Source organism: Podarcis liolepis, assembly GCF_965112155.1.
Source record: "Podarcis liolepis genome assembly, chromosome: 3".
Lineage (NCBI taxonomy): Eukaryota > Metazoa > Chordata > Lepidosauria > Squamata > Lacertidae > Podarcis > Podarcis liolepis.
Genome location: NC_139557.1, coordinates 60748979 through 60772195, shown reverse-complemented (window position 1 = coordinate 60772195; position 23217 = coordinate 60748979). Strand labels below are relative to the sequence as shown.

Genomic DNA, 23217 nt, shown 5'->3' with positions numbered 1-23217 from the left:
TTCACAACTTTCACATGATGTCGTTGAAATCAAATGTGAGTCCCTATTTCCCCTTCATTTAATCTGGATTGACCCTTTCTCTTGAAAATTCCATTTAAAAACCGTCGCCAGTTTTCAGATACCAGAATGATTTGTTTGCAGCTATTTACAAATTTGCAAATTAATCCTCCATCTGAAAGTACTCGTAAACTAGTGAAATAACTTTTGACACAGTGACTTTGACACAGTTGAGTCTCAGTGCACAAATAATCTGTTAACGCCTCTGAATTCTAAAGTTGCAACACAGACTTAGGGAGCATTTCATTAATGGCTTCTTGTGATTCCAGGAAAGTCATCTCACCCTGGGAAAAGCTTTATGCATTGCCTACAGATAGATGCTGGTGTCCATGAAATGCTCGAAAGCAATGGCTATGCAAGCATTACATTTAAACTTTTGCTCAGTCCAGAAAAAAAGATGTGAGTCCAATCCTCTGCAACTTATTCAGAAGAAAGTGCCACTGAGTTCAATAGGATTTGCTTACAACTAGCAGCCAATTGTATCATGAGCACAAAGAAAACCCATCTGCCAACTGAAGTTTAGGGGAGGATCACACTTCCATACCACCAGCTAACATTCCTCATGCAGTTGCGGCAGTTCCTTATATCCCAGAGGAAGAGCAAAACCAAAGGTCAAATGTGACAATGCGCTCCTGGGATTCGCAGACCACAGCCAAGCAACAGGAACAGTCCCATAAATTCAGGCTTCCCTTTACAATTTTACTAGACAGATCAATGGTAGATCATAGACAGATCAAAGACTAGACAGATCATACACTGACATTTCAGAGTCCTATTTTCAGCCAATGCTCATGTAGAACACTCGCTGTCTGCTCATTTAGAGCAGAGATGGATTTCATAAACAGTCCCTCTGGATTGCCTGTGATTAGTTCCATATAATAGAGATGACAAATCAATGTAAGCTTCCTTTAGGCAACATTGCAGCTCTCTCAGCCATGCAATATGGAGGTGCTGACAGGGAAGGTGTGGCAGCCCCAGGGCATGCTGGGGAAAGAGCAGCAGGAGGTCTGACTCAAGACTGGCAGATGCATCTCAGCTCTCCATATCTGACCTGCCACTTCTCTGAAAGTGCCCTGTCCTAGCTTTTACCACAATGACCTTACCTTACCTGTTGGACTGCAGCCTAGAGCAAAGGAGTGAAATGCTGGTTAGGGGCTCCCCAATATTGTAAGGGTGGGGTGTTTGAGACCAGCAGGTGGGATGATACCCTTTGAAGCAGTAAGTTGCCTGCCAATTGTTATCCTTACATGGGAATGTAGACTAGAAAATGATGGGGAACATTCAGTGCCATTATGCATATTTAATCAAAGAGTATTATTATTAAATAAGGAGTCAATCAAATAATAAAGGAAAAGTCCAGTTTACATGTTAGGGAACCTCACCTGGGGCACAATTATTAGTGTCTCAAATCCACTGAATATCAGAATGCTGAAAATGATACTTAGATGTTGCCAACACTCACATCTGCATTTCCTGATTTTTAGACATTTCACAATCTGGGATTGTCAGTAGTCACTTATAAATGCTGACAATCATCACATTTATGACATCCATTGCAACACAAGTGCTACAGCACACACCACTTCTATCAAAAGCCATAGTGCCTGCTGCTAATTTTCTCTGCGTGGTTTTACAGAAAATAACTGGGGTATTGGATATAACAAGTTCTGAGACTTCTCCAGCGTCACTTCATTTAAAAAAGATATCAGAGACCAATGCCTGCCAACAGCCACAGCAGTCACTGCAGTACATAGCAAACAGAGGGGTTCCTGTTTATGCAAGCCACAGGGGGTCTCTGAAGATGAGGAAGTTAATTACATGAAAACATAGTGGGGGGCCTGTTTAAAAAAACAGTTTTTCTTGGCACTTTGGTAGGGTCACAAAATCAGACACTTGGAAGTAAACTCAATATTTCGCAGCACAATTCAAAGTGTTGATGCTGACCTTTAAAGCCCTTAACCGCCTCAGTCTCCACCCCCATCATTCAGCTCAGACACTGAGGTCCTCCTCCAAGGGCCTTCTGGCAGTTCCCTCACTGCAAGAAGTGAGATTACAGTGAATCAGGCAAAGGGCCTTCTCGGTAGTGGCGCCCACCCTGTGGAACGCTCTCGCAGAAGATGTCAAGGAAATAAACAACTATCTGACTTTTAGAAGACATCTGAAGGCAACCCCGTATCAGGAAGATTTTGATGTCTAACATTTTGCTATTTTTTATATGTGATGTAAGCCACCCAGAGTGGCTGGGGAAACCCAGCCAGATGGGTGGGGTATAAATAATAAAATTATTATTATTATTATTAACTATTTACACAGTGGAAAGCCCAGTATAGGCATGGAAAGCTGTGTCAGACTACTGGTTCATCTCTTTCTCTATTATCTCTGTAATGATTGTAGGGCTGGATTTAGGTTTGCTGAGGCCCTAAGCTACTGAAGGTAATGGGGCCCTTTATATGTCCAGCTGTCCTTTGTCAACAACAAATTGTTGCTGTTTTTTGTGTTGAATATATGCTATATGGCAGACACATCCAACTTCCAAGAGACTGAGATCTACTGCCACTGTAAAAAATACTGGCAGTGATCTACCCATTGGATTGACCAGAGTTGTTGAGCTTTTTTGGGGGGGGGGGAGGGAGAGTGAGCCAAACTTGGTTTTTTTAGGGGGGCGGTTATCAGGGTCCCACGATCAACCAAGATCGACCAGGGACACTCCGCAATCAACCAGTATATCATGATCAACTTGTTGGACATCCCTGCTATATGGTAATTTATAAGCCCATTACTTACATCATAGGAGCCTACACAACACAAAACACTGTTGCTGTATGTAGGTTTCATTTTATTTGTTTTTTATCTTATATTTTGGAAATGTACATCCAGTGTTGTTGTTTTCTTTAATTTTTTGTGGGGCCCTAATCTATAGCTTGTTTAACTTATGGTATACGTAAATCTGGCACTGAATGACTGGCAGCAGCTCTGTGGGGTTTCAGGCAGCTTGCTTCTCCCAGTATTATCTGTAGATGCCAGTGATTGAAAGTGGGATCTTCTGCATGCAAAGCACATAGAATCATAGAATTGGAAGTGACCCTGAGGGTCATCTAGTCCAACCTCCTGCAATGCAGGAATATGCAGTTGTCCCTTGCGGGTATTGAACCTGCAACCTTGGCATGATCAGCAGCACACACGTTCTACCACTAAGCTACAGTGGTGCCTCGCAAGACGAAATTAATTCGTTCCGCGAGTTTTTTCGTCTAGCGAATTTTTCGTCTTGTGAAGCACGGTGTCGGAAAAGTTTTGGAAAAGCTTCAAAAATCGCCCAAAAACTCAAAAAAGGCTACCACACCGCATTCTAGGAGTTGCTCCTCAAAGTCAAATCGCAACTGTATTAACGCTGTTAAGAAAAAGGAAACAAACTTGCAAAACGTTTCCGTCTTGCGAAGCAAGCCCATAGGGAAATTCGTCTTGCAAAGCAGCTCAAAAACTGCAAAACCCTTTCGTCTAGCGAGTTTTTCATCTTGCGAGGAATTCATCTTGCGGGGCACCACTGTATTTTCCTTTCCTGATACCTGATGGTGTCCACATTTTCTTCCAGATTTTTTTTTTGGGGGGGGGGTTAATACAAGAGAGGTTTAACAATCAATCCCTCTTCACAGGGAACATTGGGGATTACAGCTGCTGGAGGGGAACAGTGGTCTCCAAACAACTCTCAGCACCTTTAGGAAACTACGGCCCCCAGAATTCTTTGGGGGAAGCCATAACTGTTTAAAATAGAATCATAGTGCTTCAAATATATGGTGAGCACAGGTATGTCTGAGTTAAAGAGTTCCTTTTATTTTTCAGGATTTTGCTCTGTTCCCTTTGTGCTCTCCCTTGTCTTTTTTATTCCTAGTAAATGTTATATAATTTGACAAGTGGTGTCTTGCTGCAATGCTGCCAGCTCACAGGGTTGGGGGAAACCTCTCAGGAGCCTAAACCTTGAAGTTCTTTGGAAATGCAGGTTGATAGAGAAAAGTTCCCTGAGTAAACTGAGAGGGATTGACTAAGCAGCATAGGGTCTGCTGTGTCTGCTCCTTTGACCTCCCAGACTTTACTCTGTAGAGGTTAAGAGGGGCATAGTGGCAGTGATTTCTGGATCATTTGAGAGATGTGACTGGCCTGCCTTGCCAGGCAGTTGTGCAACAAATGGTGTAAGCAGGCTCTTTTAGCCTGCCCCTTACAACAGAGACTGTCTAAAGCCTTGTACTGTTACAATATTGCACAAAGCTGTTTAGCGTTCTGAGAGGAGAGAGGCACAGCCAATTTGAGTATTTATTAGCCAGGGTCTGGATCAGGGAGGAAGTAACTGAGTTGGTCTAAAAGCCTGTCTTTTTTAAATGTCTTACCAGTAAGCTGTGTTCTAAAGTTAGCTGAACTCTCTAAGCGGCCAGGAGAAATTTTACAAAGGCAGAGGATCCCCAGTAGTTGCACTGGGTTGTGGAAGTATTTGGCTGGGCTAGAGGTTTAAGGAATTTGGCCGGAGGTAAAAACCAGCAAAAAACTAGTGTCATCAAGCCACTTTAAGACCTGAACGTAGGTCTCTGTGTCCCCTTATAAGCCTAGCACCCACCTTAATAAACCAACAATCTTTGTTTAAACTTCATCCTGTTTCTTGCATAGGTGTCCATCTCATGCCTAAGCCTTCTTCACAAGCTACAATGGTTTATTGAGTAAATATTGATGGCAGAAAATTAGCAAAGCACAGACACCTAAGCTTGTGTTTATACAAGTGAGATTGAAGGGCTGGGTCTCCCTGACACAGAAGTCAACAGAAAACTTTTCCCATTAGTAAACAGTCCTCTACAATACACAGTACAGTGGTATCTCTAGATGCGAACGGGATCCGTTCCGGAGCCCCGTTCGCATCTAGAAGCAAACGTAACCAGCGAGGCACGTCTGCGCACGCACGCGTCGCTTTTTGCAGCTTCTGCGCATGCGCGTGACATCATTTTGAGCGTCTGCGCATTCGCGAGCGGCGAAACCCGGAAGTAACGTGCTCTGCTACTTCCGGGTTGCCGCGGAGCGCAACTCGAACCCGCTCATCCCGAAGCACATTCAACCCGAGGTATGACTGTACTGCATTGGAAAATCCCTGCCTGTTCACTGTATACACTCATGTTTATGTATTTGTGTTCATCTCCTGACAATAATTAAGCTTTCAAGGTTAACACAGCATTCAAAGAAGCTACTTTTTGAAGGGTTGAATGCCGACTCAAAAATCAACAGCTCTGCATATGAACCTGAACACTGAAGAATTCAGTTGCATATCTGGCATTTTAACCCCTATATTGCAACTAAAGGGTTGGGACTGAGTCCTGATTAGGAAATACCCAAATTTGGTGGTGTTGGCAAGTGAAGTGAACAGGCGTGCAGCCCCTCGTGATAACACAATAACATGTAGCAATATTCTTGACAGCAGCTGAAACTCTTTCTTTCTTTCTTTTGCAAGTTTGTTCCTGTTCATAATTTTAGTGGCACATTCTATTATTATATACAAAATGCTTTAAAATCTTTATATTTTATTCATATGTTAAAAGTTCAAATTCAGTAGTTTCATGTAGTCTGAAGTCCTTGTACCATCAAAAGAGAGAGGGAGGGAGGGAGAAATTCCAGGAAAACACATGGAACATGGAGCTGCAGGAATGCTGGGAGAGATTTTTCCTGTCGTCATTTACTACCCTAATCGCCTGAAGATCTGCAATTGAGGCTGAAATCTTAAACACACTCATTCCCACTGAATACACAAGTGACTGACTTCTGAGAAAGGATTGAGGATAAATTTGATCCAGTATACATTGCATGTTTGTTTGTTTATTTAAAGCCCAATCTGTCAAACAATATCGAAATACAGCTTATCCGTTTTCCAATTCACCCTTATCTGAATTTTCCACTGTAGTTCTCCAACCAAACAATGTTTACAAAAATGCATTCTATTAGGGGAAATTGCTTGCAAAATGTGTACATGAGTCAAAACTGTTTATAAAAATGTTTGAACTAAAATGTGGTGAGTTTTCATGAGGCTTTTTTAAAAAGAAAAATAGCAAATTGTTGCAAAATGTGGACAACCCAATTTAAGATTGGAAAAAAATAAGAAATAAAATTGTCATATCCTCGCATCCCTGCTTCCAAGTAAACATGCATTGGTTTGTGTTCCGGGTTTTCCAACTGGCAAGGAAGGAACCATTTTAACAAGACATAATAAATTACACACACTCATTAAAAAAGAGTTGTAAATATTGGCAAAAATGTCTTCAGTTGTAGGATTTCGGGCAGAGGTTGATTTCTCTCTGGGTAGAAATCCAGACCCGTCAGAAGCTCCACATCACGGACACGAGCTGTATGAGTCTGAATTCTTTCTTCAACCCACAGTGATTCTGGCTGCCCATCCTGACAAAGCAAACAAACACAAGAACTTCAATTGTGCATCAGCAGGCAAAAAAACAATGTTGCAGTAGTGCAAGGAATTTCTGCATACAAATGCCTTACAACTTTATTATTTTCCCTAATTAAATTTCTGTCACTGTGGACTGGGGTAACTAGGCCATGGCAATCTGCTGAATGTTTCCTTTGCCCTTGGAACTTGTTCACTATCTTTTAACAGTTTCCTTACAACAGTACAATGAGCTATGACTTATCAGAATGAACAAACACAGCAAGTCCTTTATGCCATATTTGGGAAGAGGGAGGGGCAGGCTGAAGGCAAATGCTACAAGCAAAAACTACTTTTTTTTTACTTCAGCTATTGGCACTACCTAGTTAATGCTTAACAGTATGCCAAATGCTGACCCTCGGAACAGAAATCATATACACATTTTCAGATGCTTTGAACAGCCACTGAGCAGCATATCTCCCCTCTGGATACTGTGCATTACCATCATCCAGCTGTTATGCCTTTCTCCTTTTAAATGCCACCACAGCCACTCCAGCTAGAGGAGGAGAAGTCGCTTACAAAGCACGCCCGGTTATATGTGGCTTACATTGTCCTGAGACTAAATGATGCAAAAAAGCCTTGTCCAATTCCAATAATAATAATAATAATAATAATAATAATAATAATAATAATAATAATAATACTTTATTTATACCCCGCCCATCTGGCTGGGTTTCCCCAGCCACTCTGGGCGGCTTCCAACTGAATGTTAAAAACAGTACAGCATTAGACATTAAAAACTTCCCTAAAGAGGGCTGCCTTCAGTTGTCTTTTAAAAGTAAAATAGTTATTTATTGCTTTGACATCTGGTGGGAGGGCGTTCCACAGGGCAGGCACCACTACCGAGAAGGCCCTCTGCCTGGTTCCCTGTAACTTTACTTCTCTCAATGAGGGAACCGCCAGAAGGCCCTCGGCGCTGGATCTCAGTGTCCGGGGCTGAATGATGGGGGTGGAGGAGCTCCTCCAATGCCGCCTTGGTGCTTTTCCAAAGGAAAGTATTACTTTATAAACCAGCACTAGGGCATTGTGATGGGGAGGCATAACTGATAACGCTTTTTTGCCAGCTGTGTCAATTTCACTGGAGAGCAGAATTGGACAGCGTGTCCCAGATGCCCACAGTCAAGAAATACGATAAACCAAGCAAGAGATGGCAATGCACTTCAGATAAATTACATCTGTTCACAACTGGCACAACTCTTCTTCAGGAACCATTTAAAAATCTAATTCCTGCTTATTCAAAACTGCATTTCTGACTTTCATGCATATATACTAACACAGGAATTGGGGAATTGTAGCCCTCCAGATGTGGTGCATTCCTAATCATGCAGGCAATGAAGATCAGGGGTTAGAATTGTTCTGTTAGGGCTCATCCACACTTCCACTTGTCCAAGTGATCTTCCACTTGTGCCACGCATTCTAGGCATGGGTTTGAACAGTTTTACTTTCCCCCCACCATTTCCCCCGGGAAACCTGCTCTTTAGTGATAAATTAGAACAAATAACATTCCACTTAAAACCCAATTGCTGTTTGTACCAATTCAGCACTAAAGATCGGCTTTTCCTGGGGGAAAGCGGTGGGAAAATGGAAGTGTAGATAAGTCCTTAGTCTCCACTATGTCACAAGTGGTCTGAATAACAGAGGGCATATGTCACCTAATTTGTGCTTTATGTGCAATTCTTCCAAAATATTTAATATTGAACACAATCACTGTCAGACGTTGAGAGTCAACTGAAATGATCTCTAGGCCTTGTGTTGGATTTTTACTGGGCACTAAAGACTTCTCAGATGGCCACATTTGTAGAAACCCCATCTCCAATAAGAAGAGCAGGGGCGTGTGAAGTGAATGATGTTATACTTACACCACAGCTCTCAGAGTTGTCGGGCCGATGAGGAAGGATGAAGGGCAGGACACTCAGTGAGCCTGAGCAACTCAGTGGGGTGTTGGTTTGGTCCTCACAGCTAGTCAGTACAACAAAGTAATGGGTTGGGATGGGGATCTGTGAATTGCCTACATGCCTGTGAAAGGAGATCAATTAAAGGCTGTTTACCAAAATCTATACTTTTTGTAAAATTATATTCATACCATTTCATTCAATGAAATTACCCTACCCTGTGGAAATATTATGGAGAATAGCTCCAAAACTGGAAGCAGAAGGAAATCAGCACTCGTTAGGTAGGATTACACTGTCTTTTGCATAACAGATACTGCATATACTTAACCAGCAATTTTCAGTTTCAGTAACTGACAGCACAATCCTGTACATATTTACTCAGAAGTAACTCCCATTTAATTCAGTTGGGTTTACTTGAGGCAAGTGGGTATGGGATTGAAATTGTGAATCAGTGTGGATTGATATTCTGTCCAAAATTCTAACCAACAAAGGCATACAATTTTAGCAGTTTTTTAGACTGGAAAATTCCTTTGATGTGCATGGTTGTATGTGGGGTCAAAAGGCTGAAAGAATAAACCTCTGTCTTTTCATTGCATTTCACTGATTTTCTAATTTTTTTTAGTTGAAACTGTATTAACATTTAACAAGAAACAATAATTGAAAAGGAACTGTGAGAGTAAAATTCTGATGCCCCTGGAATTAGTTTTCTTATCAATCATACAAAGAAGATTCCATTAGCTGAAACTGAAGCAGTGTCACAGATACTCATGCAAATGCAGTCTCTTAATGCATAGGGTAATTCCTGTAAGAGCTCTCTCTTCAAAAAGTGGGTAGGGTTATCTTGCCATGACTAACTTTGTACAGATTTTGATCTGTTTATAAAAGCTTTTAAACAGCACAGTGTGGCTGACAGGATATTAAAGCCCTTTGACTGGAAGGAAGCTCTAGTCTGTCATCTCATCCATCCACCTACATTGTGGCAGAAATTCTTTCCCTCTGTCCAAACCATATTTGAAAAATGTGGCATCAAGTCTAGCCTAGAAAACAGCAAATCCAGTAAAACCCGGACCATAAACCTATTTGCATAGCCAAATTGTCCAGAACTTGCAAATATTCTTTACAAAACTGGCAGCTGGCAATAATTATCCTGGGTCCATTAGAGAGCATATCAAACAGATCAGCAGAACTCCATACTCCAGAAGACATCTGAAGGCAGCCCTCTTTAGGGAAGCTTTTAATGTTTGATGCATTACTGTATTTTAATATTTTGTTGGAAGCTGCCCAGAGTGGCTGGGGAGGCCCAGCCAGATAGATGGGTGGGGTATAAATAATAAATTATTATTATTATTATTATTATTATTATTATTATTATTATTATTATTATTGATTTGCAGCATAGGAGCTAAATCCTAGGGGCCATGGGGGCTTCAGCCCCCAAAATAAAATATTTGAGGGGGCCGGGCCCCCACAAAGTTGATGGGCATTCCCATTCAAATAGTGTGTGCACTGCATCATGTGATCAAATATGTGGGGTGGGGCTTACCTGGGGCCCCACATTATTTCATTCAGGTTGGCCCCCTAATTTGTAGGTAAATTGTGGTCAGCAATGCAGCTGTTGTTCCCAGAGGAAAGATCCAGGGAGTGAGGCTGGAATTATTCTATTCTATTCAAGCCAGATGCTGGTATCAGCCAGCCCACATTGGATCGTTGGCATCCATTTGTCTCGAGAGACAATGGAGGAGTGTGTCTTTGGGAGTGAAGTCAAACTGCTGGAAAGTTACAGTGCCTGCTGTGGCTGTAGATACCAATACAGGAGAGACATGTTTTGTTGCAGCAGGGCCAGATTAAAGGCGTCCAGTTGTGCTGCTGCAGATGCACCATGGCGTTTCTTCTCTCTGCGCTCCTTCCAGCAGACATCCCTCCTCTGCTCCCTGCTATGGATGTACAACCTGATTGTCTGTCTCCAGGCACTGCAGTCGTCTGCAAGGGATTCTCACATGGTGAGGCAAATGTTGCCAGCCTTCATGTCATGTTTGCAGACATCTTTGTAATGCAGAACTGGTCTGCCAATGGGCCTGGTGCTTGAAGCCAGCTCCCCATACAGCACGTCCTCAGGGATCCTGCCATCTTCCATTCTGTGGACATGACTAAGCCAGTGCAGACATTTTGAGACAAGAATGTGAACATGGTGGGAATGTGATGCCCCAAATCCTGCAGATGCAGCACATGTGGAAGGCACTGAGGTGTCGCTCCTGGCAGTGCCCACAACTCACTTCCATAAAACAGTGTGCTCAGCATACAAGCCTGGCAGACCTTCATCTTTGTATTGGACATTAGCATCACATTCTCCTATACCCCTTTGGAGAGGCATTGCCGCAGCTGCCTTGCCAAAACACCTGTCTATTCTTTTCAAGTATCAGTTGGCTCACATACAGCCAGTCATTCTACAGAGTGTAACTTGATTTCTTGGCTGACTTGTGCCTGAGCACCTGCTGTAACTCGCTTAAAATCTAGCACTGGGTTTCCCAAACTTGGGTTTCTGGCTGTTTATGGACTATATATGATGGACTACAGTTCCCATCATCCCTGACCACTGGTCCTGCTAGCTAGAGATGATGGGAGTTGTAGTCCAAAAACAGCTGGAGACCCAAGTTTGGGAAACTCTGAGCAGATGGAAGATTGGCTATTGTTTGTAAGCCATTCTGTGATGCTTGACAGAAGAGTGGGATATAAGTGATTTAAATGAATAAATAAAAATGAAACTCACACCACATGCTAACATTTAAACTGGTTACCTTTTTTCTTTACTTACTGTGTAATGATATCAAGGGAATCAAAGTGTCCATCACTATTATAATCAAAAATAGGCCCACTGATCACATTTAGCCCATTTCTCTCTGTAGCATATTTTGGAAGCAGCGTATTATGCAAGTAATCCCATAATCCTGCAATTGAAAGTACAGTGAGATAGAATCAGCTACAAGGGGAGCTGTTATGCTGAATCAGTATGGCTTCTCTGTCCCATGACCACACAGACCAGAAGAGGCCAGAATGTAAGCATAAACTCTCAGGTAAATAATGCAATATCAAAGTGTAGGCCATTATCAGCACTTACTTTTGAATTCTTTGTACATGGGAACAATGTTGCTGGTAAGTAAAGCATCATATTGTTCATCTGCAGTTGAATTGAAGTCTGGGGGGGGGAGGAAATGGGATTAATAGTTTGTAAGTCATGAAAACTAAACCAAAATTATTTTAAACTGAGCACAATTTTGTTTACGATTCTGATGGATCTAATCATTAAAATACCTCTTAAATTTTATTATTTAATACCCTTTCTGCCCTCTTGCATGAAAACGTAGGATCAAACATAGTGGTAACAGAAAGATACATGTGGACCCTGCAGCAAAAGAGTGAATTTCTTCTCTTCAGGGTTTCTGCCAGCCAACCATGCCCTTTCCCATGATTGGTTTTCTGGCAACAAAGCACAATGAGATGCCATGGTTTGTTGTTGGCTTATGAACCATGGCTTGTTTTAACTATTATCTGGTGTTATGCCAGAAACCAACCATCTTGCTTAAAAATGGCTTGCTTGGCCACCTCACCCCAGACGCTCACCAAGCTACAGAGGCACAAGGCAGGAGCAACTGGAAAACAAACCAAGCTTTGGAGAAACAATCTGTGGCTTGTTTGCTTGCCTCATTGTACAATGAACAAAGCATGGTTAAAACAAGCCATGTCTCCATGTTATGTGCAAATGAATCACCGTGAGCCTGGTTTCTAACAGATTCCTTTCCATGCAATGTTTACATATCTCCTTACTCAACGTAAATCTAAGCCTGTTGAAGAAAAATATTTGACTATGACTTGAGGAGCCTTGTGGTCTGGTACTACAGAAGGCAGTGACTATAATATAGCAAAGCTATTCTTTCACAAAAGAAACACCACTGAAATACCCCCCTCTCCCTTTTTAATGCCATGCTTATCCCCAGTGGGTTGTTTCAGTGCTGTGTATATGTTTTTAAACACCCAGCCACATCCAGCCGATTACAACATTATGATCTTTTCTATATAAAGAGAACTACTAACTGGGAGGGTAGAGGAAACCGTGGGTGATGTTCAGGTCTGGCTGGTAGTTGGAGCAGTTTTGGCTCTGAGCTTCAGGGATTCTGACATCAGGCCGCAGACAGTCTGGAGCAGGGGGAGGAAGAGAAGATGCATCTCCTGCCTGGAAAGGGGGGGGGGAGAGAGAGAGTATTACACCCACAGTCGTGGCTAACCTACAGTTTTGTGACTTCCTAGCCTAGCTTTCATTGATTCTTTCTTTTCCTATTTTTATAATGAATCATGTCCGTGCTAAAAATAGAAATGGACTTTAGCCCTTCTTTCCAGTCTGTTTATTTCACGGTCTTTCAGCATTTTGATAATGGATGGGGAGGAAGGAGGGGAAGTCAGCCCAATGTAAAGCAGTTGCAGCAAAGATCAAAGCAGCTTTTGGATTAAAGATGCAAGGCATTTGCCCTATTGGCTCTAATCAACAAGTTAAGATGTGTGACTCAAACTAGAGCTTCACAGAGATTGCATCATGTATGCCTTCCTGGCCTCCTTTGGTTCAAGATCTGCAGGTAGGACTGGGGGGGAAACCCCCCCATAGGGAACCCCAGGACCTCTGTCAGTGTAGAAACAATAAAGAAACAAAAACAAATTTATCAAGTAAGGCAATGTGTTAATTGTCTTTCCTCACCTTGTAGCAGAAATACTTTCAGATGATTAAAAAAAAAACACCAACCTTTATCTTAGAGTTTAAAAAGATGGGTCCAGAGACACCGAATTTCTGCTGTTCTGTGCCTTTCCTTAGGTATTTTCTTTAACATTATGTCATTGGGCTGTGCCTTACTCTGCCACCCCCGGCCCCACCACACACACCCAGCCAACAGTCAATTGATGAGAAGCAGAGACCAGCAAGCAAAGTAATGGCAGCCTGGTGTCTCTTATAATGCTTAGTTCAAGCTGTATGGTAGGTCAGACTGAGAGGAAAAGTACAGTCACTGCCTTTGGTAAGAAGAGCATGCTTTAAACAGGAAACAGTAATCAATGTGTCAAGAGGCATAATTTATTTGCATTTTGTGGGACTTTTAACTACAGCATTTGGAAGCAGTTGCTTTTGACTGCCAGGCCATCACTCAGCCACTTCCAGGGGTGGTGTTGGTGTTTCTTAAACGGTATAAGGAAGAAAAGAAAATATATAAATGAGGCATTAAAAAAAAGAAGATCCCGCAAACTCATTGATCCAGAGATGCAAACCCTACTCAGTTCAGATGTTCTTCAATGCCCTTTTTATCTTTATACAGCACTTTTAAAAAAACCAACCAGTTATGGGCCCATTTTCAAAATCTCATCCAACTAGTCATATTTCTATACCAGACTCATGAATGTACCAATCCAGGAATGAGTGGCATGTGTGAATGACCCAACATGAAGCAATAGCCATAGACAGAACTTCCACATGGTCCAATGCCACAGCAAATGCCCACAGTTTTCAGTGAGGTGATTTCTGACATTCAGCTGAAAAGTCGTGGAACTGAAGTGTAACCAAGTGTTGAGGAACCAAGTGGTATGCATCCCATGAATCAAATCTCATTGTAGGAAAGCCTTCTGAGGGCCACATGTCAGTGGTGGGCATAGGCCAACAGAAAGTGGGTGGGGCCAGAAAGGAAAATGGGCAGAGCAATGGATGGGACTCTTGCTTTTGTAGAGGAAACTGCAGTCCAACTACACAAATACACACACACACAAAAAACACAACATATATACACACACAACACAACACAACACAACACAACACAATACAACACAACACAACACAACACACAACACATAATGCATATCCCCAGTGAGGCAGGGAAGCAAGAGACATTATCATGGGTCAAGGGCACATCTCAGTCAGGAAAAAAACATTTGAAGATGACATGGAGCAGAGCCCGCACAAGGTGTGGGGTGGGGTTAGGGCCTGAGGAGAATCCTGAGGGCCAATCTAAGAGGTCTGGCAGGCCACATTCATGACAAAAAAAATAGAACATGGGGCTCAATTACAGATCATACACTGCAGGACAATTTCAATAATCTGGAACACAAAGGTGTTTACTTTCTTTTCAAAAGAGTGAATGAGTCTATGAGTGAGTGAATGAGTGTGTGTGTGTGTGTGTGTGTGTGTAGGAGGGGTTGGTGACTCGGTACAACCAAATCTTTCCTATTCAGGAGGTGGGTTTTTCCTCATAAACTTTGCCAACAGTCAGAGGGAAAAATCATAGTTTTTCCCTAAATCACTGCCTCAGGAAATCTGGCTACTGACTCTGCTATTTCACTGACTCACGACAAACTGCTTTTTATAACCTAAAGGGACTAGCTCAGGATATGCTGGCTATCAAAAAAAATAATGGGATTGATTTCTGAGCCAACACTGGTACTTCAATGCCCCTGTTGCTTAAGGGCCAAACTAGATGTAGGCAGATAGATAGAGAATATGTAACTGTGGAAAAAATAACAGAAAATGTCACCTCATGGTGGTATTCCTTCATCAAAATGGATTGTATAAACATCTCAATGTAACCCAAAATTGGTCTACCATGAGATTCTGCTATAATTTTGATTCCATTTGTAGGTCTAACCTGGCAATATTTTGCAGAAGGGATTAAAACACATACTGGAAATTTAGGCTTGTATGATTAAAGCGACTTAAAGGGCTTTCTCACCCTAGCGCAATTAATCCACTTTTTAAAAGAAGCAGACTTTTTGCAGTTAGGAAAGTGACAGGGAAATACACTGGCATTAGTGAGATGAATGAATGATTGACAGTGCACAAGTGAATCAGTATGAATGCTGAATAAACAGGTAGTCCAGAGAAATCCTATAATGTGGATCTCCTTTTAAGGCTCTTTTGATTTCACTGCCTGCAAAAGGAGAACAAATACCACGCAGCAGGAGCTGGAAAATAACTAGTGAGCCTTCTTTTTAGAAGGCTGCTAGTATATCTGGAGGCTACCATTCTCTCTTGTTGAAAGATAACAAGGGCAGATAGCAGTTATTGGTATCCATCAGGTTTTAGCATCTACTCAAAGCCTTACTCCTAGAGCTAATGACATTTTTATTGATGTCTCAGCATCAAAACTCTTTGTACACACCCACTTCAAGAAGTGCTGGCTTCTTTTTCATACCTTATGAAAAGCATTGTAAACCTCTATCTAGAATATTTTCTCCACTGTGTTGGAAAAAAAACAAACCCTTCAAATTATCTAGCTAAAACATTACATTGTCACTAAAAACATTAAGGGCAACCATAAAAAAAATTAAATACATCAGAAGCAAGAAACTTCTCTGACTTCTCTGACACTGTCTATTAAGACTGAGCTTTTTAACTTGTTTCTAAGGTTAGGAGTGAACAGTGAAACAGCCACATTTGCAGATAATAGTTCTGTAAATAATTCAGGGTAGTAAAGACAAAAAAGGAATGATGAAGAGCTACAAACGGTTCTTTCCAGGCTTGGTGAATTGAAAATAAATAAATAAATAAATGGCAACAAGTTACATTGAACTGTATTTGCCATCAAAAATACAACTTCAGGATGTGGTAAAACATGTGTGCTGTGAGGAAAAAGTAAATTCTATGTTGGGAATCACTAGGAAATGGATTGAAAATAAAACTACCACTATTGAAATGCTGCTTTTAAAAAACTGGAGTAGTAAACCCCTGGTCAGCAAGCTGGATATAGCCCCATAAAGCCCTCACTCCCCACCCTCTCCAAACTCTCATCTCATTTGCCTGCTCTGTGGCAATGGTTTCTGTGGGAGTGAATATAAGGACCAAAACAGAGCTGCATGTATGTGAAAGTGCTACCAGGAAGCTTGGAGGGTGGCCACAGAAGCATCCGGTTTAAAGCAGGGGGTCTCAGCAGCCTCTGGTGCCACCTGTGCAAATTTGCTTTTGCTGGGCTGCTTCTAGGGTCCTCTCAGATACAGTGGTACCTTGGGTTAAGTACTTAATTCGTTCCGGAGGTCAGAAAAGCAGACCAGAGGGCTGAGCCCTTCCGTTTGATCCAATTCTCCTTCGCTGATTCACAAGTGCTGGTAATGATCAGAAGGAAGGGGAGAGCCAAGGCAGAAAAAGGAAGGCCGGGTGGGAATGCTATATGTTTTGTTTGCCACAGATCAGAGAGGGAGTGTGCTTCTGAATACCAGTTGTGGGGGAACAGTAGCAGAAGAGTGCAATTGCTCTCCTGCCCTGCTTGCGAGGTTCAGAACATGGAACTTGTCAGGAGTGCGTGCAGGAGCCGGGCCCTGTGACTGGTAGGGCCTCGCAGGACTAGGGCCTTCCTGAGTTTGGCCTGGAAGGGCAAGGTGCGGCATGACAGAAGACTTGTAGCACCTGGTGGCAAGGGCCAGGAGGAGTATATAAGGCCAGCATTTCCCTCTGGCTCTTTGCCATGGCAACATGCTACCCACCTAGCTGTGCTTTGGCTTCCCGACTCCTGGAATCCTGACTCTTGGACCCTCAGCTTCCTGACTCCCGGTTTCCTGACACTTGGACTCTTGGCCTCCTGACTCCTGGTTTCCTGATTCATGGACTCTTGGCTTCCTGAACCCTGGACTGCTGATTCCTGCTTCCCAACCTCTACCCCAGCCCCGACGTACCAAGCCAGGACTCCGACTGCCCGTAACCCAGACTGTGACAGCCCTGCTGGTCCAGGCCAAAGGGCTATTATAGTCCAGCTATGTGGCCAACCCAATGCCCATGGGAAGCCCACAAACAGAACCTGAAGGCAACAGGCACTCTCCCTACTTGGGTGTTCATCTGGAACTGGTGGTACACCACAGCCATTATGACTACTAGCAGTCACTGATAGCTTTAACAGCTTCATATAATCTCATTTTGAAGCCATCCAGATTGGTGGCCAACACTGTACCTTGTGACAGCAAATTCCACAGTTTAACTAGGCAGGTGGTTAGGCAGTGTGAGAGGCTGGACTAGGCAGACCTATGGTCTTATGTTCTGATGTTTACCACAATGATGCCACCTGGCTTTTTTGGGCTGGCTTAGGTCTCACAGGAGCAACACCGTCCCTGCTGCAGTCTCCCTAAAGTATGGCAACAGATGCTTCACGTTGTGGAACTGTTGTGCTGTCTAAGTATAAATGGATGCCAAAGAAAGCTCCCTCTGCAATGAGGTCATTTTCCTTGTGCCAGAAAACAAGCCTTAAGAGATTATTATCAGAGATGAGAAGCAGAAGAAACAGACACATTCCTTTCGCGTAGGTTTGAGCTAGCTGTGTGTTGTGCAAAAATAAATTTTAAAATGAGAGGTTATGCATTTATTTAAGCATCTCTCCTAATGTAAACATATCGGGGTGAGAAACCTGTGCCCCACTCCAGATGTTGTTTGACTCCAGCTCCCATAGTCCCGGACCATTAGCCATGCTGGCAGGGTCTGATGACAGCTGGAGTTCAACAACATCTGGAAGGCCACAGATGCATCAGCCAGCCATGTTCTATGTAAACCCACACCAGATTAATTCAAGAATACCAGAGGTGTAAGGTTCTGATCAAGACGTAGCAGGAAGGGGTCAAAGGTTTCCCACTTCTGGATTACAAGAAAAGATCAGCTCAAAAGTCCATCTAGGGAATGCTGTTTCCCACTGTGGCCAGGCAGGACATTGCCTCTGGGAAGTATGCATGCAGGATATGAAGGCAATAACTTTCTTCCACTGTTGTCCCACCAGCAACTAGCATTCAGTGATACACTTCCTCTGAAAAGGGAGACTCTATGTTGCCGTGATAGCTAAAAACCACTAATAGACATTATCTCCCCCAGATTTGTCTAATCCTCTTTCATAACCATCTAAGCTAGAGGCCATCACAGTGTCTTGTAAATTAATTATGCATTGTATGAAAAAGTACAGCCTTTTGTGTCTCCTGAATCTCCAGTCCAGCAATTTCATTGAGGATTAGAAGCTGCTTGCCATCTGGGAAAAGCTGTTGCCTGGTGTTTGCCGCTCTTCTCTCTCAGCTACCAGAATAACACGGTACTATTGATGCCAGGGTGGAGGTTGGACAGGAGTCCTGCTGCAAGCAGTGACTCATTCCTCTGTTCTCCTCCCCTTTGAATTTCTTCCCAGTGGTGAAGTGCTCCCCCTGCTAGCTCAAAAAGCAAAGTACACATATTGCAGAATCATAAAGTTCTGCTGCTCAGGTTGTCAGTGCCAGTTCATGTGGGCTTGGTGTTTTGACTTGCCCAGCTGCTACAGTATTGAGTGAACTGGGGTTTGTGGAATCTTCCTTGTCCAAGGTGGCATGCACAACTTTCCCTCTACCATTTCATTCTCACAACAACTCTAAGAGGTTGGTTAGACCGAGACACAAGGACTGGCCCAAGGTGACCCAGTGAGCTTCCATGGCTAAGTCAGGATTTGAACTCAGGTCTCCCAGATCCTAACCTGGCTCTCAAGGTGGCTGGCAGTAGTTCTCTGGGGTTTCATATTGGGGGTTTTCCTGGCCCTATCTATGGATTGCATTCTTTCGCATGCTAAGAATGTTGCTCTGCCATTAAGCTGCAGCTTTTCCAATGGCAATTTGGTAGCCCTGATCATACACTAAGTACCATCTCTCCCCCCCCCCAAAGCAGACCAGCAACCACTCAGTCTGAACAGCTGTGGCCTGGCCAATTTTACAAAGACACAAACACAGTGATAACTGCCTGACATTCCTGCAATGAGCAGTTTTGCCATAGCCCTTCCCCGTGTATGGCCTTTCATTGCACTTCAAAAGGTATATAAATCTGAAAACTTACTGGTTTGTTGACAGTATATGAACTCCATAGTGGCATCCAGATGTTTTGGCTGTATCCACTCACATATTTATTCTGGTGAAGGAGGCAATAGGTATTCTCTTTCTGTAAGACCTTGGGTCTACCATAAGGCAAATTAGAAGCTTCGGACGTCTTCTCTAGAATATAAACCATAATTACTGAGTTCCACATTTATGTGATGACCTGGGGGGGAGGGGGGATGGCTTTGGTGGGTGTGCGGCAACTGAATACAGTCTTTTTGAGAAGTTATGATGAAATACACGTGTTTATTCAGAGTCTTTGCTTTCCAATAAATTTGAAAAGGGGAGCATGGGTATAAAGATTATTTGAAAATTTGGGCAAGATGCTGCCTGGTATATTCTCTCCCAAACTTAGCTTGCTTCTGGTTCTAATTTTTATTATTTTTTGCATTTATATTCCACCTTTTTTTCTCTAATGAACTCAAGGTGGTGCATATGGTTTTCCCTGTCCTCATTTAATCAGAGACAGTGAGTGGCCCAAGGTCACCCAGCGAGCTTCATGGCCAAGTGTGAATTTGAACCCTGGCCTCCCAGGTTCTAGTCCAGCACTCTAACCACTGCATCACTGTATCGACCACTTCATCTTTCACATTCAGCTAAACAACTTGCCCTCTACTTCTGCCTTTTCCCTGTCTGCTGCTTTCCTTGCATACTCCCCTACCCTATAGCCCGGAGAGTGGCAAACTCATGGCCCTCCAGATACTGTTGGGCCATCATCCCTGACCCATGGCCATGGTGGCTGGGGCTGATGGGAGTCCAACAACACCTTTGAGAAGGGTTGGGCTCCACAAATATTTCCCTACCCACTGTCACTATTCAGCTGCTTGAGGGGAGTTTAGGATATCGTTAATTTGAGGCCCCAACACCTGCCCTCCACTGCCGCAACAGATGGATGGAAAAGGAGTAGCAGCAATACTCACTTGCTTCATCAGTGAGCCTCAATCTTTCATTTATCGCATTAACATCTGTTATCTAAAAACAAGCAGACAGACAAAAGTGCAAGGAACTGCTGCCATTGCTTGCTTCACTTGCCAACCCCACCAAGTAGCCAGCCCATATCAAACCCACCACGCCCTTCAAAACCTTCCACCTTTATACCTTGTGAACCTGCTTTCCCCCTTCCCTTGCAGGAGCCCCAAACACTCACTGCTGCAGAAGGAAGCCTGAGAGAGAGAGAGAGAGAAACCTGCATTTCCCCCCTTCCTTCCTTCCTTCCTTCCTTCCTTCCTTCCTTCCTTCCTTCCTTCCTTCCTTCCTTCCCAACATCAGCGACCGGAGGAGTTTTCACTCCTGTGTCGGCATCCTTAAATTCTTATTCTTTGTATAGAAACCCCATTGATGCACATGTAAAATGATTCACAAATAAATAGTTCACATTTTAAAAGTTCAACTAAAAAAAAAAACCCCACAAGAATATGATTAGAGCTTGCTGGATAAGGTCATTAACCCAGCACCCACAGTGGCCAACCAGATGTCAATGGGCAGCCCATATAAAGGGCCTGAGTGCAACAGCACTCACCCCTGTTTTGAACAGCAGAGGTAGCCCATAGACAATGTGGTTAGTAGCTTTACCCTACATGATTTTTTCCAATCCTCTTTTAAAGCCATCCAAGTTGGTGGCTATCACTACTTCTTGCTTTTGGGTGAGGGGTGGGAAATGAACGTCTAACCATTTTAGGAGTTAATGATCGTGTTCAGACTTACCAAGCTGCAGACACATCCAGAAACACCTGGTGATGCGGGGGAATTCATGGGGCATAGAGAAGGAGCTGACTCTTCTTTCACAGGTGATGGAGTGTAAAAAGGAACCTTCAGTAGGTGATTCAAGGTACCATGTGTACCATTGTTTGCTGCTGGCGTAATCTTAAGCAGATCTGTCACGGAAAGTGAAAATGATTTCTTTGGGGCAGGCTCTGTGCAAGGCTTAACTTGAACAAGAGCTAATTTCCGCTAGGTGATGAAAACTTGGCTGTTAATAAAAATGCACAAGGATTTCCTGCTAAAGAACCCAACATTGCCGTCTCTGCCAGCTGCTTTGATTCTTGAGAAGAATGCACCGGGTTATTGACTGGAATGTTTTAGGGTCAAATTGATACGGTGCTGTGTGGCATGGTAGTGTCTTCTCTGGTTAGACTCTATACCTTACCACTGTAAAATTCAATAAAAAATTGTCATGGCGCTTTTGGGAAAGGGATGGAACTGCATGTTAGAGCATCTGCTTTGCATAAAGAAGGTTCTATGTTTAAAATCTGGTATATCCAGGTAGGGTTGCGAATGTCCCCAGCCTGAAACTCCAGAAAGCCACTGTTAATGTAAACAATACTTACTGAGATGGACCAATGGTCTGGCTCCTTATGAGGTAACTTTGTGGTGTTCCTATGAATCACTCATGAAGAAAGCTGTCATGCCAATACTACTTTTCCTTCTACTGGTGTGGTAATTTCCCACATGATCTTGCTGTCCCATGTTCGTTCCCTCAGCCAAACATGAGGGCCAGCCATGGTTACAGGGCAACTACATGCACTGTTAATAGGTTGATTGGGTCTGCATAAGTTAGGCTGCATAAGGAGTACACTCCAGCTTTGGCCATATCATTTCAGTACATTCCTTTGATTATGCCCTCACAGCTTCAGCTGTGGAAATGCTTGCCTCCCTACTGTTGACTTCCAAAACCTGTCCTCCCTATGAGTTAAGCAGAACTATTTTCTCTGTGCATAAAGCTGAAGAAGAAAAACATGGCTGCCATCACTGGCAGGAGGATGTTCTCTAAATACAGAGAGCCACACCATGTACGCATGGGATGAAGGGCCATGGAATCTACTGTGCAGTCGCGTTCTTTGTAGATGTCCCAATCTGGAAGTCAGAGCAGTGGATATGCCTGCTTTTCATAATACAAAATACAGAACAGCGATTCTGTTCCTCAGTACACCTACCACATAGGAAGAAGGATTATAACCTCAGGGTACCTGCCTGAACGCCACCATATATGTTTGCATTATGTCCTGAAGTAGTACAATATGTTTTGTGTAGCAATTAAATGTTCTCTGCATACAGTTTACTTTGCTCCAATCTTAAAACTATTGGTGGCAAAACAGACAGAAGCTAGTTAATACTTACCACACATTAAATTGTAAACCTCAATGTTTTCAAAAGGCTTCACCTCAGTTTTTTCTTTAAATCCTGGTCCATGTGCTACAAAGATGGCCTGGGTAGTCATAATAAAAATGGTGTTACTAAACAGCTTTCAGAAGGTTTGTTTAAAACAATAAAATAAAGCTAGTTTAGCAAAAGTTTGACTCAAGCCATAAATGGGAGAAACTACTGATTTGAGACATGTGGTTTATTCCAGAAGAAAAAAAGCAATTTTTAACAGTCTAGCTTAGACAATTTTGGGTGCATAAGCAACCCAGGGTTTTATGATTTGACATCAGCCTTCAAGTAGTTCCTTTACCCACAAAGAGGACTCATAACACACTTCACATTTTGGTGGTGCATCTACTCAACACACCCTCTGGCCCATGGATTGTAAGTCATGTATTAGTGTAAAACAGCACCCATGCAGGACATGAGAAATGTTGGAGTTGATTCTGTGGCAAATGCTTACAGAAAATAACGGATAAATAGGTTTTTCTATATTTATTTATTTTAAAAAAACCCTTACCTGCATACTTTTGAACTCATTGTCAAAGCCATGGTTACCACCACCACAACGTGTATAGCTTTTAGACCTAAAAAAAGACAGATGTTGAACTAACATGTAAGCTTCAACAAGAAATATTAAGTATTTCAAATAAGAGCTGACTCTAGAGAGGGGCTATTTTTGCAATCAATGTCAAAAGGCACTCCCTTCAGCAATTTTTGTCAATAATTCTGCTTCGAAAGGGTGATTGTATAAAAATACTCCACCTACTCAGGAAGTTGCTGTCC

General features: G+C 42.8%; 1 protein-coding gene across 1 annotated transcript in view; it reads right to left on the bottom strand.

The window, feature by feature from the left end:
- Positions 1–5881: 5881 nt before the first annotated feature.
- ENPP3 (ectonucleotide pyrophosphatase/phosphodiesterase 3) overlaps positions 5882–23217 on the bottom strand; it is a 50191-nt gene continuing 32855 nt past the window's right edge. Inside the window, exons 14-23 of the mRNA XM_083498116.1 lie at positions 22952–23018; positions 22408–22495; positions 20995–21164; positions 20211–20262; positions 19253–19407; positions 12502–12640; positions 11528–11605; positions 11225–11357; positions 8380–8536; positions 5882–6477 (exon numbers count right to left, since the gene is read on the bottom strand). Coding sequence (XP_083354242.1) covers positions 6307–6477; positions 8380–8536; positions 11225–11357; positions 11528–11605; positions 12502–12640; positions 19253–19407; positions 20211–20262; positions 20995–21164; positions 22408–22495; positions 22952–23018 — 1210 coding nt within the window. The 3' untranslated portion in view covers positions 5882–6306. The remainder of the gene's footprint in view (positions 6478–8379; positions 8537–11224; positions 11358–11527; positions 11606–12501; positions 12641–19252; positions 19408–20210; positions 20263–20994; positions 21165–22407; positions 22496–22951; positions 23019–23217) is intronic.